The sequence below is a fragment of the Bos indicus genome, chromosome 1 (assembly GCF_029378745.1).
Source record: "Bos indicus isolate NIAB-ARS_2022 breed Sahiwal x Tharparkar chromosome 1, NIAB-ARS_B.indTharparkar_mat_pri_1.0, whole genome shotgun sequence".
Classification (NCBI taxonomy): domain Eukaryota; kingdom Metazoa; phylum Chordata; class Mammalia; order Artiodactyla; family Bovidae; genus Bos; species Bos indicus.
In genome coordinates this window covers 127,623,982-127,642,255 of record NC_091760.1, presented here as the reverse complement: position 1 = coordinate 127,642,255, position 18,274 = coordinate 127,623,982, and the positions used below count along the sequence as shown (strand labels likewise).

The 18,274-nt window shown below is 42.6% G+C and overlaps 1 protein-coding gene across 5 annotated transcripts in view; it reads left to right on the top strand.

Moving 5' to 3' along the window:
- The window catches only part of LOC109564601 (uncharacterized), a 62,550-nt gene that overhangs the window by 17,764 nt on the left and 26,512 nt on the right, over nucleotides 1–18,274 (top strand). For all 5 annotated transcript variants that reach the window (XM_070793875.1, XM_070793878.1, XM_070793868.1 and 2 more), the window contains 4 exons: nucleotides 255–395; nucleotides 813–958; nucleotides 6,973–7,065; nucleotides 16,496–16,631. In XM_070793875.1, the coding sequence (XP_070649976.1) occupies nucleotides 255–395; nucleotides 813–958; nucleotides 6,973–7,065; nucleotides 16,496–16,631 (516 nt within the window). The remainder of the gene's footprint in view (nucleotides 1–254; nucleotides 396–812; nucleotides 959–6,972; nucleotides 7,066–16,495; nucleotides 16,632–18,274) is intronic.

Here is an 18,274-nt window from a genome sequence, read left to right as displayed (position 1 = left end):
CTCTCCATCTGCTCCCTTGAATGGGTACTTCAAACAGTCCTCTGCTCTCTTTGCCCAGGAGGCAGACTCCGGGTCCCCTTTCCTCCACAGGCAGGCTGCCCACCTCATTCATCCCAGCCGACCCCCACAGGCAGCCCTAGCCCTGGAAGCCTAAACTGAGACCAGCAGAAGTGCTGCTCACTGCCTTGGAAGTACTTAACATTAATAATCCAATGGGTAGCATAAATTTTAAAGTTCCTATCCTTTCTTTTTAGATTTACACATGAAGAAATTGAGAGTATTCTCTCAGGCCTGGAGAACAACCAAAGGCTTCAGAGCCTCAGTCTGCGCTACTGTGGTCTGGGGCCACAGAATGGACCGAGGCTGGGCTCCATCGTATGCCACAGTGCCATTCGGTGAGAGGGTCCCCTGCTCCCCGCCACCCCCGCCCCGTCACATCTTGGCACTGTTGCGTCTTGAGTTATATAAACACTTACTTACAGAGCCTGCTAACCCATGAGTTCTTAGATTTTTTATTACGTTTCTCATCATGTTTTCCTCCTCTAGTTATTTTGTTTCTCTTTTCTTAATTATAATAGAAAGATCCTTTAGTTATATTTGAGAATCAAGGGTGTTGTGCTAAATGCCTGTTTTGGCCGGCTGATGCAGTTACTAGGTCTATTTTTTATGACATGGCCTATTATTATTTATTATGATTATTTATGTATTATTTTGTAACTAGGCCTATTATTTTATGAGTTGAAGACCTTAAATCTAAATTTGACAGAGGGGAAAAAATATCTAATGAACAGTGTATTTCGCCCCTTCCCCAGTGAGCTGCACCTCGGTGGCAATTACTTGCAATGTTCTGGAGCTCTGGGTCTCCTCAGACCCCTGGCAGAGTATGCAGAGATGCAGGGGAAAGACCAACTGGCCATTTCCCCACCAGACACCGGGAACCCCCCTCCGCTGCTCCAAGGTAAGCTGTGGGAAACTTGGTCCTAGGCTCATTCACTAAGTCGCTAAGTCGCTGCAGTCGTGTCCGACTCTGCCCGACCCCACAGGCGGCAGCCCACCAGGCTCCCCCGTCCCTGGGATTCTCCTAGGCTCACTGGGGCCGCCTAAAAGACGGAACCTTTGTTTTGCAATTAAAGGTGACCTTCCCAGTGATTCAAGGAGATTCTTCTTCCTGAGAATGTGTAGGGACAGAATAACAGGTCCCCAAAGATGTCTTTGTCCTAATCTTCAGATCCTGTGACTATCTTTGCTCACATGGCAAAAAGATCATTGTAAGAAGGAGGCAGGCAGTTAGAGTCAGAGAGAAGGAAGTGTTAGAATAGAAGGAGAGGTTGGAGTGACGTGAGGTAGTGTTCATAAGCCATGGTGGCCTGTAGGAGCTAGAAGGGACAAGGAAACAAGTTCTTTTCAGAGCCTCCAAAAGGAATGCGGGTCCACTGACACCTTGACTTTTGCCTATAGGAGCCCTTTTGGACTCTGACCCCCAGAGCTGTAAAATGATATACGTGTACTATTTTAAGCCACTAAGTTTGTGGTCTCTGTTACAACTGCTTTGGTTCCTGATAAGAGCTCTCTTCCTGGCCAGCTGATGGCCCCCCTCTTGCTTTGTCCTCACAGGGTCTTTCCTAGGTATGTGAAGGCAGACAGAGCAAGCTCTCTGGTTTCTGACAAGAACACTAATCTTGGGCTTCCTTGGTGGCCCAGTGGTTAAGAATCCACCTGCCAATGCGGGAGACATGGAAAGATTCCACATGCTGCAGGGCAACTGAGCCCATGAGCTGCAATTAATGAAGCCCGTGTGCTCTAGAGTCCATGCTCCATAACAAGAGAAGCAACCACGATGAGAAGCCAAAGCATTGCAACCAGAGAGTAGCCCCCGCTCTCTGCAACTAGAGAAGACCTGTGCACAAACCCAGTCCATGGAGTTCTCCAGGCCAGAATACTGGAGTGGGTAGCCTTTCCCTTCTCCAGGGATCTTCCCAACCCAGGGATCAAGCTCAGGTCTTCCGCATTGCAGGCAGATTCTTTACCAGCTAAGCCAGAGGGAAGAACACTGAAGACCCAGCACAGCCAAAAATAGAGAGACCCCAGAGTTCCCTTACTGTTTCACCTTGTGGGATTATAGCAAGAAGACAGCCATCTGTGAACCAGGATGCAGGCTCTCACCAGACACTGAATCTGCTGGTACCTGGATCTTGGACTTGCCAACCTCTTCTGAACTGTGAAAAATAATTATTGTTTATAAGCCACCCAGTCTATGATGTTTTGTTATAACAGCCCAAACACATTAAGACAAAGAGTACACACAAACTTCCCAGTAGCAACATTTGTGGGAATGTGGATGGTTTCTTAAAATGTCCAGATTCTCACCTTTCATAATGACCCAGTACCTGTGGTTGGTATCATTGGTCACAATCATCATTCTACTTTGTGAAAGAAAGGCACACCTGTCCCCCATCAAGTATCTGAGCAGAGTATCTCCCCTAGGGTTCAGAAACAAAGAGATAGTTCAAAATATGAGTGTGTTTAAAAAAAAAAATGAATGACTCTAATAACTCAGCAATAAATCATGTTTTACAGGTCACATGGCTTCGAATTTTTGCTTTTAACAAAATTGAAGGAGGAATTAAGTTATAAATAGATCATTAAAAAAATTTTTTAATAAAAAAAATAAAATAAAATTTTGTGTTGCCATGATGATGCCTGGTTCCACCTAAACTTAACTTTTCTCAAACCTTGAACTAACCAGTGCATTTTTCTCATGGAAATGTTTTTCTTAAACTATGTTAATGAACTATGTGTTTACCCTAGATTCTGTCTTTCTTTAAACTGGTTCCAGTTCCGGTTAGCCTAAGACTCAGAAATGACATTACAAACCAGTATGTTTTACTCATGCAAATGTTATCTTAAGCCATGTTAATGAGACTACGTCTTTGCTTGGAAAACTGCCTTTCTTCAAGATTCATGTCAATTGTTTTATGATCCAGGACAACTCACCTTGTGCCAGTGTTATCTCAAAATATATGTTGAGGTGAGGGGCCTGGTGCCAGTCTCTGAGTTCTCAGATATTTCCTTTCTCTAATTAGCAGCCTGCTAGTAGGTATATAACTTCCTACTAAAGACTAGCAGGAGGGTACTACTTCTGCCCCCTTTTGATGTCTATGTTGGAAGCTTTCTCTATCTCTTTTATACTTTAATAAAACTTTATTACACACACACACACACTTTTTTTTTTGGTCAATCACTATATAGTTTTTAGCCCATAACTCAGGAGTTCAAGGGCTTCCCTGATGGCTCAGCAGGTAAAGAATTCCCCTGCAATGCAGGAGACACAGGGGATGCAGGTTCCATCCCTTGGTTGAGAAGATCACCTGGTGGAGGGAAATGGCAACCCACTCCAGTATGCTTGCCTGAAAAACCCTGTGGACAGAGGAGCCTGATGGGCTACAGTCCATGGGGTTGCAAAGAGTCAGAAATGACTGAGCGATTGGCACACACACAAGAGTTCAAAGAATTGAATAATACTGCTGTGATAAAACTCCTGGGATTTATTTGAATTTTAGATGCTGCTGCTAAGTCACTTCAGTCGTGTCCGACTCTGTGCAACCCCATAAGCGGCAGCCCACCAGGCTCCCCCGTCCCTGGGATTCTCCAGGCAAGAGTACTGGAGTGGGGTGCCATTAATTAATTATAAGTATGTTCCATGCAATGTTTGGGATACACTTAAAATGATTATTCTTTGTTTATCTGACATTCAAATTGAACTGGGTATCCTGTATTTGGAGGACAAGAGAGAGTAAACCTGCTGAAGCTATTATCCCATTCCCATCCATATGAATAAGATTTCTCAGCAGTTACGACTATAGCAATAAAAAAGAGAAAAAGCACTGATGCTGAAGTCTGCTTCATTTTAGCAGTGATATTCTTTAATAAATACATGAATTAATTATAAAAATAAATAAAACAGCACCATCCATCTCTTTGGGAGAGGTGGTCAATAAAATTTTATTTTTCTATTTAATTAGGATTTATCAAAATATATAAACTATATTGTATTTATCAATTGCATATGTCTAATCATTGAGTAATAACTACAGAAGACTGTTTAATACTTTTGAGGCTTATGATCGCAACAAATTTTTAAAATTTAAATACTTGTAAGTGAAGCATTTTTTTTTACAGAGAAGTATTATAGGATGACCCATAAATGACTTTCAAATATAAAATTCTATAGAGTTATTAAAATGAAAATACTAGTAAAAACACAGGAAAAAAGGGAATCATGTAAAGTGATTCAGTTACATATACATATATAACTTTTTTCAGATTTTTTTCCCTTATAGGTCATTACAAAATATTTATTATAGTTTCCTATACTATACAAGAGGTCCTTGTTGGTTATCTATTTTATATATAGCAGTGTGTATATCAAGGAAGGCAATGGCACCCCACTCCAGTACTCTTGCCTGTAAAATCCCATGGATGGGGGAGCCTAGTAGGCTGCAGTCCATTGGATCGCTAAGAGTTGGACACGACTGAGCGACTTCACTTTCACTTTTCCCTTTCATGCATTGGAGAAGGAAATGGCACCCCACTCCAGTGTTCTTGCCTGGAGAATCCCAGGGATGGGGGAGCCTGGTGGGCTGCCGTCTATGGGGTCGCACAGAGTCGGACACGACGGAAGCAACTTAGCAGCAGCAGCAGCAGCAGTGTGTATATGTTAATCCCAAACTCCTAATTTATCCCTCTCCTCACCCTAGATTTTATTTTTAAATGTCAATATTTTCTATATGTTAGAAATGTCATCCTTTGAAATTTTAAAACTTATGATGAACAAGTGTAGATACCAAACTAAAAAGTTACAAGATTGTTTATAACTTTTCCATTTCCTTCTAGGATGTTATTGAAGGCAAAAATGTCTTGAGGCCAATGCTTCATAAGGCCCAAATGTTTGATTTCCTTTCCTGCTCTGTGAGCTACTTGAGGCTCCTGGTAGCTTCTTGCCAGAGGTGGGCACAGAAGCTTTCTGCTGCCGACCACCAAGGAGGCATGAATGCCTCACTATCCAATGACAAGTTTGCTTTCTTAATTACTTGTTATAATGTATAAAATGCAATTTTGGGAATAACGCTCCTTCCTTCCTTTATCATATGTATGTGTGTGTGTGTTTACCTGTGTCTTTTCTTACACACATGTTAGAGCATAAAACAAAGATCCCTGCCCCGAGGAGAGGGCTGGGAACACAGTGTGCTTGTGTACGTGTGTGTGTGTGAGTGGTGGGGGGAGTCAGACAACTTTTAAAAAGCATAACAAATATATACCAGCTATAGTTTACTATAAGATGATAACTGCTGTGGAAAAAAGGAAAAAACAATCAAGGTATGTAAGTTTGGGAACCTGGGGAAGGAAAAAATGGTTGGGGTGTGATTTTATTTTATTTTTATCCTCAAATACAAATAGCTTTATAGTTTGCTAATACACACACACACACACACACACACACACATGGTCAGGTGCAAATATAGCAATACGGAAAATTCTTAGAAGTAGAATTATAGGGCCAAAAGGCATGTGAATTTAGTGACTTTATTTTTATCTTAGCATTTATTTATTTGGCTATGTTGGGTCTTGGTTGCAGAACTCAGGATCTTTGTTGTGTGATCTTTCATTGTTGCACATAGGCTTCAGAGTGCATGGGCTCAGTAGTTGTAACACAGGAGCTTAGTTAACCCCTGGCATGTGGGATCTTAGTTTCCTCACCAGGAATCGAACCGGCATCACCTGCGTTGCAAGGCAGATTCTTAACCCCTGGACCACCAGGGAAGTCCCTAGAGTGACTTTAAATAGATGGTTGAGTATAGGCTTCCTTGAAGAGGTGGCATTTGTGCACAGACACAGGAGGGGAGGGATCAAGCCTGCAGATAAATGAGGAGTGTTCCAGGAACACCCCAAGGCCTGCACACAAGGAGCAGCGGGTGCCTGGGCAGTCCCGGGGCCAGGAGTCACGTGCCTTCCTTGTTAGTTAGGAAAGCACAGAGGAATCAGGACTGAGTCGGGACTTAGGTTTGAGAAGGACCACTCAGTCTGTGTGGCAAACAGACTCAGTGTGGGTGGGGGGCACAGAGACCTTCTGGGAGGCTGTTGTCACTCGGATGAGCAGTGGTGGTGAGAGGTGAGAGGGTTCCACCCAGGTGAGACGAGACGGCAGCAGAGGACACTCTACATCTACACTGCTTCCTGGTCGATGGGATGTGGGGTGTGAGAGAGAGGGAAAGAGGGTCCAGAGCGACCCTAGTGTGATAATATATCAGAATGTATACTTATTTATTTTATAATTTTACCTATTTATTTATTTTTATTTTTGACTGCGCCAGGTCTCTGCTGCTGCATGTAGGCTTTCTCTAGTTGCAGCAAGCAGTGGTTACTCTCTAGTTGCAACAGTGGCTTCTCTTGAGAAGTTGTGGAGCTCTAGGGTGCTCAGGCTCAGTAGTTGCAGTGCATGGGCTTAGTTTCTCCAAGGCATGTGGAATCTTTCTGGACCAGGAATCGAACCTGTGTCCCTGGCTTTGGAAAGTGGATTCTTAACTACTGGGCCACTAGGGTTGTCTCCAATATATATATTTAAATGTGCCAAAAATGTTTTCTTCTCTGCTACATTCTTACTAATTCCTGAGAATGGAGCCACTGGTATAGAGGGCAACTGTGGAACTGAAAGAAGGGTTTACACACGGACCTCAGGTTGGTTCTTCAGGTGCTGCCTGGCTGCATGCTTTCTTCAAGCCTTTGAGGGGAGAAACATGAAAAAGACAAGACAGAAGTGAAGTCAGTGGGTCAGATAATTCTTTTTTATGAGAAATACCTCTGCCCAAAGTATACATAAAATGAAGGCAATAAATGATATTAGAGAGTGTCAAAAATCCATGCATGCAACTTTGAATTATTATTTTTTTTAACCTTTTAATTTTTTTCATACAGCCAGACAGAGAGGAAGTTCACCTCTGAACCAGATTGCAGAGTCATCCAGGGCTGTAACAGTGAAACATACCTCAGGGAAGAAGAGAAAAAAAGGTATTTTTGGTTATTTAAACTGTTCCTCTTACTTCATTCATCTTGTAAATCACTTCCTCCTTTCATAGCCTGTGTGTAATTACTAAAGTAATTACCCGAAACAGAGAGAAAAACTCAAGTGCAGAAAAAGACTCAGTGTCTGATGGCTTCATATAAACCTAGTACTGACCAGCTTAGCCATACCCACGGGAACTATAACCACCAGAGGAATATGACTCTGCCACATTCAACAAGTCCAAAAAAAAAAAAAAAAATTACAGGAACACTCTGCAATAAACAGAAGGCCTGATAAATTCAGCTTGGAAACTCTTTTCCTCTGGTCATTCCTTAGAGGTAGAAATGGAGCATATACCTTGAGAAAACCACAATCCAAAAAGACACATGCACCCCAATGTTTATTGCAATGCTATTTGCAATAGCCAGGACACAGAAGCAACCTAGATGTCCATCGACAGATGAATGGATAAAGAGGCTGTCATACATATATACAATGGAATATTACTCGGCCATAAAAAGGAACAAATTTGAGTCAGTTGTAGTGAGGTGGATGAACCTAGAGCCTTTTATCCAGAGTGAAGTAAGTCAGAAAGAGAAAAGCAAATATTGTATATTAACACACACGCACACACACATGTATGTGGAATCTAGAAAAACAGTCTGCTGGACATGGCAGGGGAAGGCGTGGATAGGGCAAATTGAGAGTAGCATCGACATATATACACTGCCATGTGAAGGCTAGACAACTAGCAGGAAGCTGCTGATTAACACAGGGAGCCCAGCCTGGCACTCTGTGACGACCTAGAGGGATGGGATGAGGGGAGGAGGGAGACTCAAGAGAGAGGGAACGTATGTAAAATCATGACTGATTCGAATTGCTGCACATCAGAGACCATCACAACATTGTAAAGCAATTATGCTCCAGTTTAAAAAAGGTAGAAACAGGGTAATTTAGAGGGAATTTTAAGAAGTCACCAGCTCCATAACCTCTGAGCAAGATTAAACTAAGAGAGAAGCTGTCCAAGTATTAAAGGTTTGCACTAAATGGTAGGGAACCAGGATTCCATTCCCAGTACTCGCCCTGATGGTCTCAGCCTCCTGTTTTGCAAGTCAAGGACTTGTGCTCACAGCTTCCTAAATTCCACTCTAGCTTTAACATTTTGAAGTTACGAAGAGACAGCACAAGATGATTGATCACTGGATGTGTCATGAGCAGTCTTTGGGAAATTCCTCGTGGAGGCTAGCCTAACTTTCTGTTATTCTGTTTTAGTCCACTTTTTTTTTGTTTTGTAATTTGTGGTAGTAGGCCCTTATAATGAAGCTTTTCACCCTTTGGCTTTCTCGTCCCCAATTTTAATCTGTTCTTACGTGGTCTTTTTTCTGTCCTTGAATTATTCTTGTTTCTTTTCTGTGAAATCTCACTGAATTTGAAAAAAATATAATTTAGTGATCTAAAAAAGCCAGATGAAAAGGTAAAGTGAGAACATTTATCAGGCCCTGGCTGTTGTCTGATGTGAATAGTCTTTCTGCTGAATAGTGACTCAACAGTCCTATCCCCTCAGATGTCATCCAGCCCAGTGTAAGGACTGTCCTCTGTACGGCAACCTGGCTTGGACACACTGATCCTCCTCATCCCCAGAGGAACCCCAGCCAACTCCTCTGAGAGCATTTTTGGTTGAAAATATTCCCAAATGGCAACTGTCTAAAACAAACGATAACCTAGTATGGTGCTCTTCCTCCTCCTCTTCCTCCTTCCTCTTTCCCCCTTTAGTAGATTTTCCAAAATCCACTAGCACTATTTAAGAAAAATTTTTAATTAAAAAACAATGCAGGACTTCCCTGGCAGCTCACAGGGGTAAAGAATCCACCTGCCGATACAGGAGACATGGGTTCAATCCCTGATGCAGGAAGATCCCATATTCGGAGAAAGAACTAAACCTGTGCACCACAGCTACTGAGCCTGTGCTTTGGAGCCCGGGAACCACAACTGAAGCCCTCGAGTTCTATGGCCCGTGCTCAGCGACAAGAGAAGCTCCGGCAATGAGAAGCCCACGCGCTGAAACTAGGGAGTAGCCCCCGCTCACCACAACTAGAGAAAAGTCCATACAGCAGGGATGAAGACTCAGCACAGACATAAATAAATACATTAAAAAAAAAAAAAGGCAATGCAAGCCACAAGCCTATAATCTTAGCTGGAACAAGAGTACATGGGAGGGTAGACATGGCAAGAGGGGTGCGTCACATTAAGGAGGATTGCATGCCAGGCCAAAAGTTTGGACTTAATCCAATAGACAATGGGAGCATTAAAGTCTTTTGTCTCCCAAGGAATTCTGTGCCTGGAATCAATAGAAACCACTTTGTATCTAATATTTATTTACTTTGTAGCCTCTTGTCAAAGTAGAGCATTTTCATGCTATCCAGACTTCACAAAGCAAATTAAAAAACAGCTTCCTATACTGGATAGTTACTTTCACAGTCATAAGGTGTTTATTTGTCTGAGGATGAGGTTGGTCTTTGGTAGAAGAGTTCTACATGTTTCAAAATAAGATTCAGATAGAGCTGATTTACATCAACCTCCTGGGTGAGGAGTCCAGATGGTTTCCATTTGGTCCCAATTGGAAACAGCCAAACTATTTTTATGCTCGCCCCTTTGTGGACAAGAGGCTTTTGGTCTGCTGCTTGGAAAGTTGAACTCTACTATACCCCTATTCAGAAGCCTGACACCCTTTCTATTCCTTCCAAATGAATTACAGGAACTTGACAACATCAGCACTCACGTGGGTGAGGTCTGGCTTGGCCTACCTTAGTCACACGCTTGTCAGGTCCATAAGGAGCCAGAGGATGGATGAACACTGAAAATCACTGAGAGGTCCTCAGAAATAGTCATCTGCAGATAAGACAGCTCCCTGTGCCCCATTCAGCTTGACTTGTCATGTCACCTCAAGGCCCTCAAAGTTCAGAAGACCCAGCAAGGACTTAGGAGTGCTCTGTCCCCTGGGTCTGCTCCATTTCCCAGCCCAAGCCCCACACCATAGTTTCCAGGATTGTCCTAACTCTCAAGGATTTAGAACTGGGAGCCCCAAACATATGGCTTAGATGTGTTCAGAGAGCAAAATCTGACACATGCTCAGTCCCCAAGCTTGCATGTGCTTTCAATTGTATCCGATTCTTTGCACCCCTGTGGACTGAAGCCTACCAGGCTCCTCTATCCATGAAATTTTCCAGGCAAGAATACTGGAGTAGGTTGCCATTTTCTATTCCAGACAGACCGTTGCTACAGTACTAAAGTCACTCAGGTGGCAAATTCACTTCCCCAAATAAACTATTCGTGTTTATATCATTGCCACAGACCATAGGAATGCTAGTGGCTTTAAGGAATGCAAGGGTCAAGTTCAAAAGTCAAGATGTAATCTTCAAAACAGCTTTATTAGTTCCAAGTCAGGAAATTACTGGTTATAATCCAGAAATTGTTTTACTCAAGATTTTATCCTGAGTGATAGCTAGACAATGGAATCTTTGTGGACAGGTTCCAAGGTCCAAGGTGTGAATCACCCAACACTAATTACACTTTGCTTCCTTAAGTCCTGCAATCAATAGGATTTATATTCTGGCTGATAAACCTCTGGTAATCACACAGAAAATCGCACATGCTCCTTGCTGATGGAAATAAGCTGTTTTAATAAGTTTAAAAAGACAAAAGCCAACTTCAAGAAGAAGGTCCTACCGGGACCTGGCATCCACAGATGAACACTGAGTAATGGTTCGCATTCTGATGCCCACCGGAATGAGTGATACCCATCTGTTGGTCTCAGAAGAGGCTAGATGGGAATTTCTGGCTCCATAAAAATTTACACTTGATCTTTGGATGTGGGCTCATATGGGAAACAGCTCTCTCTGGAAGGAATGGGGCTTCCCAGGTGGGGCTAGTGGTAAAGAACCTGCCTGCCAATGCAGGAGGAGAAAGAGACACAGGTTTGATCCCTGGGTGGGGAAGATGCCCTGGAGGAGGGCATGGAAGCCCACTCTAGTATTCTTGCCTGGATAATTCCACAGACAGAGGAGCCTGGCAGGCTACAGTCCACAGGGTCACAAAGAGTCGGACACAGCTGAAGCGATTTAGCACAGCACAGCACAGCAGCTGGAAGGAATGAGAAGAGGTTCATCAGCTGTGAAAGAGAGAGCATTCTAGGCAAAGGGAAGGGAAGTGAAGTGAAGTGGAGTCGCTCAGTCGTGTCCGACTCTTTGCGACCCCATGGACTGTAACCTACCAGGCTTCTCCATCCATGAGATTTTCCAGGCAAGAGTACTTGAGTGGGTTGCTATTTCCTTCTCCAAGGCAAAGGGAACCAGGTGAGAAAAGGCTCGGGGTGAAGGTGCCTGGAGTGTTCAGCATCTGGAAAGTGTGACATTCACTGCAGAGTGATTATGGGGAGAGGGCTGGAGGCCAGTGGACACATATGGCCAAAAGCCACAAATGTTGTTAAGGAACAGGACTTTCTTCTGTGTGCAGAGGGGGAGCCATGATGCATTTGGAACAAGACAGTGACATAATAAGAGCTGGATTTTTAAAAAGAACCTCCAGCAGCTTTGCAGCACTTGTTTTAGAGATGGACATCAGGACAATGGGAGACTAGTTTAGAGGTTTTTACAGATCAGGCAAAAGAAGATAGAGGGCAGAACTGAGACTGCAGTGATGGAAATATAGAGTCTAGATATATTTAGGAAGGAGAATTGACAGGACCTAGTGAGGGTGGTAAGAAAGGTTCTGAAATCAGGAATAGCTGGGGAATCTCAGAGATTAATTGAAGAGAAAATGGGAGGAAGCTCAAGGTAGGGCAAGTCTACATTGGATCTGTGGTATGGCTCCCTGGTGAGGCATGCAGTTGTCAGAAACATGTATCTGATCCTCAGGGAGGCACTGGCAGAAGTGGGGACATTTTATACCTGGAGGTTCTCCATCAGGTTGGACCCATCCCAGGATTTCAATGACACACAATCCAGAAATGAAGCTGGAAAGTTAGGCAGTAATATTTGCTGTGCACTACATGACTCTGCAATCTTTATTCCACCGTGCTTCCCAGTCAGTCTTCACAGTGCATTTAGGATATGAGTGCATGTGTGTGTTCCAAGTCACTTCGGCTGTGTCTCTTTGCAACCCTATGGACTGTAGCCCGCCAGGCTCCTCTGTCCATGGGATTCTCCAGGAAGAATACCGGAGTGGGTTGTCATGCCCTCCTCTAAGGGATCTTCCTGACCCAGGGATCGAACCTACGTCTCTATGTCTCCTGCATTGGCAGGCAGGTTCTTTACCACTAGTGCCAACTGGGAAGCCCAGGATATGAGTATTATGATCTATATGTCAGCATTGGGGACATTTAGGTTCAGAGAAGTTAAGTGACTTTCTGGGGAGTCACGCAGCATTTTTCAGAGAGGTTTCAAACCTGGAGATTCTTCTCATTTCAGTACACCATTCTGTCGCAGGCACAGCAGGCATTGCTATTCCACTACTAAGGTCTCTGAGACAGAGGAGGGTCAATTAAAGTGCTCATTGTTGGTGAGCTTGTTTTTGTTTAAAGAAGTGTAAGATTAGGTAAAACTAGGCTGGAGTGAATACAGCTGGGGTGGATCAAGTATTACCAGGAGCTGAGCATGGACTCACTCTTACTCCAAGAAATTTGTTTCCCATTCAAAGAAGAGAATTTGATTCTGCTTGAAATTTAGTTAGGGTCTTGGAGCAGGAAGTCCCCTGACCTAAGGCAGCATTAGCCTTCCTACCCTCTAACAGGGCATGTGGGACTCCCTAGAGGTCTAAATTCTGGAGAGTGCCTTGGACTAGCACTTTCTAAACTGGTTATTTTTCATGGGCCCAGATGACATTATTACCTCTCTTACCAGTTGGAGTGAGATTTGGATTGTTTTATCCATGGGAATGCAAGCTGGACCAGGACAATAACAAGCTGGGGAGCCTCCTTCCTCTCCAGTTGCACACGTTAATGCCACGCTGGCTCAGTGCAGGATGATGACTGACTGAGACCATTTTGTTTCTTTCCTTGCAAAGCTGAGCAGCTGCACAGGAATTTGGCCTTTGGCCTTGGCCTCCTTGGCCTCATGCTTCCTCACTGCTGCTTTCTGGCATGCTAGGAGGGGGCAAACAGAAATGAGTGCCACCTGCAATCAGTATCCACATTGTTAATCATTCTGGGTAGTCAACTTCTCAAAGGCATTTGTATTTGTGAAGAGATGTCAAAAACAGAAAAATCATACTTTCTTCATGTTCATGAGTTGTGTGTCTCAAGGCATTATTAACTATACCAGGCTTGGAAATACAATGAATGGTGAGATAAAATTTTCTACAACATGATTACACTTATTCATTGATTCACTCATTTATTCAAGAAACAGTTATTAAATACCTATGGTGTGCCAGATGCTGTGCTAGGACATTGGTACTGTTATATAATTCATAACGGCTGTCATTAGCTATCATTCTCATACCCTGAATGTAAGGACAAATGAGGGGTGGACCAGTTAGGCTTATCTTCAGTAAAACTAAAGGATAGGCTAGTTGTCATCCCTCCAACTATGTCTTGAAGGAAAATAAATCCTATTTCCTTTAGTAACTCAGCAGATTACATTTATATCCAAATAAACCAATTGGATCTTTTCTAAAAGCATGCTTTTATTTTTAAATTGGCAAGCTAGAATGATCCAATGTCCAGATTTGTCATGTTTCCCTAAAAAGTCAGTTATCTTTCATGACTTGAAAACATACCCTGAGTTATCATCCACTCTCGTCTCTTCTTCGCTCATCCCACACACTAGGTAATGTACTCCCTCAGCTTCATGAGGGCAGGAAGTTCTGTCTCTTTTGCTCCCTGTTAAATTCCCAGCAGCTAGAACTGTGGCTGGCCCATAATAAGAGCTCAAAAATATTTGTTGAATGCTGAATGAATTCAAGAACAGAAGAGTCCCATCCAGCCCTGGGGTTAGATTCTCAAGTCAGTACCTCAGGCAAAATTAGTATGAGCTTTTTTTTTTTTTTCTGGATGCACAGCTTGTGGGATCTTAGTTCCTGACTAGGAATTGAACCCCAGGCCATGGCAATAAAAACACTGAGTCCTAACCACTAGAGTGCCAGGAAATTCCTTAAATAAGCCTTTAAAATCTCCCTTTTCATTTCTTCATTCCTTCTTTTTCTTTTGGTCAGGCGGCATGTGGGAATCTTAGTTTCCCCACCAGGATCCAACCCACACCCCCTGCATTGGAAGTGCAGAGTCTTAACCACCAGACCACCAGGAAAGTCCGTAAATGAGCCTTTATAATCCTTTGAATCGCCAACACAAGACGGTGTATAGATATATGTTATCTCTAAGTTCCATGCATTTTCTTCCTGACTTTGGAACAGGTCACTGGTGTTCAGTCAAGCCTCTCGTGAAGTAGTTGGCTGTGATTCCCAGGGTCAGTGCACACAAAGCATTTACCTACAAACTCTTGGAGGCCCCAGGGGAAGCGATCAGCTTCCTAACTGGAGATTTAGCTCTCTCATCTCACACTTATGAGTGGATAAACCAGCATTATATCCATAACTCTTTTCTCTTTCTCTATCTCCTTCCTGTTTTTTTTTTTTTCCTTTGCCAAACTCCTAAACTTATAAATCAAATGTGAATATGATACTGTGAATCAACTGCACTCCAATAAAAATTAAATACCCCCCCAAAATGTGAATTTTGTGAAAGCTGTATAGAACGAGGGTGAACCAGGCTCCAGGACCACTGAACTCAGGCAGGATGGTTCTTTCTTCAAATTTGTCCTTCTAGAACTCAAAAAACATGATAATTTTGCAAGCTCTTTTAGAGGGCTGAATCCTTGTATTAAGTTGGTGCAAAAGTAATTGCAGTTTTGCATTATTGAAATTTGCCATTTCATATTGGAATACATTCTTAAATAAATGTGGTTATGTTCAGTTCAGTTCAGTTCAGTCACTCAGTCATGTCCGACTCTTTGTGACCCCATGAATTGCAGCATGCCAGGCCTCCCTGTCCATCACTAACTCCTGGAGTTCACTCAGACTCACGTCCATCAAGTCGGTGATGCCATCCAGCCATCTCATCCTCTGTCGTCCCCTTCTCCTCCTGCCCCCAATCCCTCCCAGCATCAGAGTCTTTTCCAATGAGTCAACTCTTTGCATGAGGTGGCCAAAGTACTGGAGTTTCAGCTTTAGCATCATTCCTTCCAAAGAACACCCAGGATTGATCTCCTTTAGAATGGACTGGTTGGATCTCCTTGCAGTCCTAGGGACTCTCAAGAGTCTTCTCCAACACCACAGTTCAAAAGCATCAATTCTTCAGCGCTCAGCTTTCTTCACAGTTAAATAAGTGTTATACATCATTTTAATGTGTATTTCTTTCTTTTTGTTTATTTGCCAATGACTTATTACTAGCTGTTCATTTTATATTTATTTTAGACTATGGAAATTATGTTAGACAAAAAGCAAATCTGAACAATTTTCTTATTCGAGTTCAAAATGAGTCATAAAGTAGCAGAGACAAGTCACAACATCAACAATGCATTTGGCTCAGGAACTGCTAACATACAGTATTCAAGAACTTCTGCAAAGGTGACGAGAGCCTTAAAGATGAGGAACATAGTGGCTGGCCGTTGGAAATTGACAGCGACCAACTGAGAGGACCATCGAAGCTGATCCTCTTACAACTACATGAGAAATTGTCAAAGAACTCAGCGTCACCCATTCTACAGTCATTCAGCATTTGAAGCAAATTTGAAAAGTGAAAAAGCTTATTAAGTTGATGCCTCATGAACTGACCACAAATCAAAAAGTCATCGTTTTGAAGAGTCATCACTTATTCTACACAATAATGAACCATTTCTCAATGGGATTGTGATGTGTGACAAAAAGTGGATTGTATACAACAATCAGCAATGACTACCTCAGTGGCTGGACCAAGAAGAAGCTCCAAAGCACTTGCCAAAATCAAACTTGCACCCCAAAAACAGTCATGGTCACTGTTTGGTGGTCTGCTGCCTGTCTGATCCACTGCTGCTGCTGCTAAGTCGCATCAGTCCTGTCCGACTTGGTGCGACCCCATAGATGGCAGCCCACCAGGCTCCCCCGTCCCTGGGATTCTCCAGGCAAGAACACTGGAGTGGGTTGCCATTTCCTTCTCCAATGCAGGAAAGTGAAAAGTGAAAGTGAAGTCGCTCAGTTGTGTCTGACTCTTAGCGACCTCATGGACTGCAGCCTACCAGGCTCCTCTGTTCATGGGATTTTCCAGGCAAGAGTACTAAAGTGAGGTGCCATTGCCTTCTCCGACACAAGTTAGATCAGTATAATCTTAAAAATTAAAATCAATTAAGGTGGTGAAATGGGAGAACTATTGTCTAAAAATAATCAAATACTCTGGTCTTTCTACAGGAATCAAGAAAAAAATTAAAGATTTGATTGAAACTGGTCCTTGGTTGGTGAAGTTGTATTTAGCAGATAATGGTATAGATGGAAAGGGAAAAGAAGGAGAAAATGACTTGTTGGAATTAACTCAAATATTAACATGGTGAGTAGAAAACTAAAATGGTTTATTTGTTCACCTTCCAAAATGAGGTGCTTGGGTTAAATCATGGGGACAATCATTTAATTGCAGCTTGTGAGTCGTGCCAAGTGAGATTTTCAGCTGAGAGGAAAGCAGTGATCCATCCTGTCATTGGTACCTGATCTGTGGGAAGGCCTGAAATCATGAAAATGGCATGGCAGATAGTTGTATGTTAGCCCACAAATGGGTCTTGAAGACCTCATTAGAAGCCCCATTTAAAAAAATTGACAACTAAGGCAAGGCAAGAGGTATGACTTCCAGATTTTTCTTCCCTATGGTCAGGATATAATGTAAATCTAAGCAATGTGACGTGAGGAAGAAAGGCAGCCTACTCAAGAGTGAACACTCCTTTGTGTTTGATTACAAAATTGTCCCAATCTCCTTAAAAGGAGAAAGAGCTATTCTTGGAAGCTTCTAGAAAACAGAATATTTCCTTGCCGCTTTTATCTTCCCACCCTTGATTGTCTCCCTGTCCACTCTCCTGAAAATGCATGCCCAGTAGGCCAAGCCATAAGTGAGCAGGGGTAGCCCTGTGAGAAAGCTTTCTGGATTGGCTCTTAGGACAATTGTCCATCTTAGGACATCAGTAGTTATAGCATCTTGGGGCAATCAAGGGCAATAGAGCATAGCCAAGATTTGGGGCTTGAGGGCTTGATTGAAGACTATTTTTAAAAAATAATTATTTGTATATTTATTTATTTTTGTCTGCAGTCGTTCTTCGTTGCTGTGCACAGGCTTCAATAGTTGTGATCTGCAGGCTCTGGAGCTCAGCCTCAGTGGTTGTGGTGCAGGGGTTTAGTTGCCCCATGGGATATTAGTTCCCAGACGAAGGATCCAACCCACATCCGCTGTGTTGGAAGGCTAATTCTTAACCACTGAATCACCAGGGAAGTCCCTATTTATAAAGTAATAAATTCCTTCTCTAATGTATTTCCTTATTCAGGAAGGATGAGATTTACAACTTGGATAACTTTGCTGGTATTTTTTATAGTAAATATATTAGTAAACTTAATTTTGTTAACCCATAGTACAACACTAGATTTACTATATTCTAATGTATTATCCTTTTAGTATATTGCTAACATTTTGTTAAGCATTTTTGCATTGGACTTCCCTGGTGGTCCAGTGGTTAAGAATCAGGAGACAACAGGTTCAATCCCTCATCTGGGAAGACTCCATGTACTATGGGGCAGCTAAGCCCATGTGCCATAACTACTGCGCCCACACTCTAGAGCATGTACTCCACAAAAAGAGAAGCCACCATGATGAGAAGCCCTTATGCTGCAGCAGAGACTAGCCCCTGCTCACCACAACTAGGAAAAAGCCCATGCACAGCAATGAAAATATTTTTTTAATTAAAAAAAGAAAATAACTTTTGTGTCTATGTTCATGAAGAATGTTAGTCTATACTTCTCTTGTAATGTCTTCAGCTGGTATTGGGGATCAGGGTAATTCTGGCCTCACAGAATGAGTTAGGAAGTGTTTCCTCCTCTTCTACTTAATGAAATAAGTCGTGTAGAATTCACATTATTTCATCTCTAAATATTTGCTAAAATTCAATGATGAAGATATCTGGACTTAGAGTTTTCTTTATGGAAAGATATTTA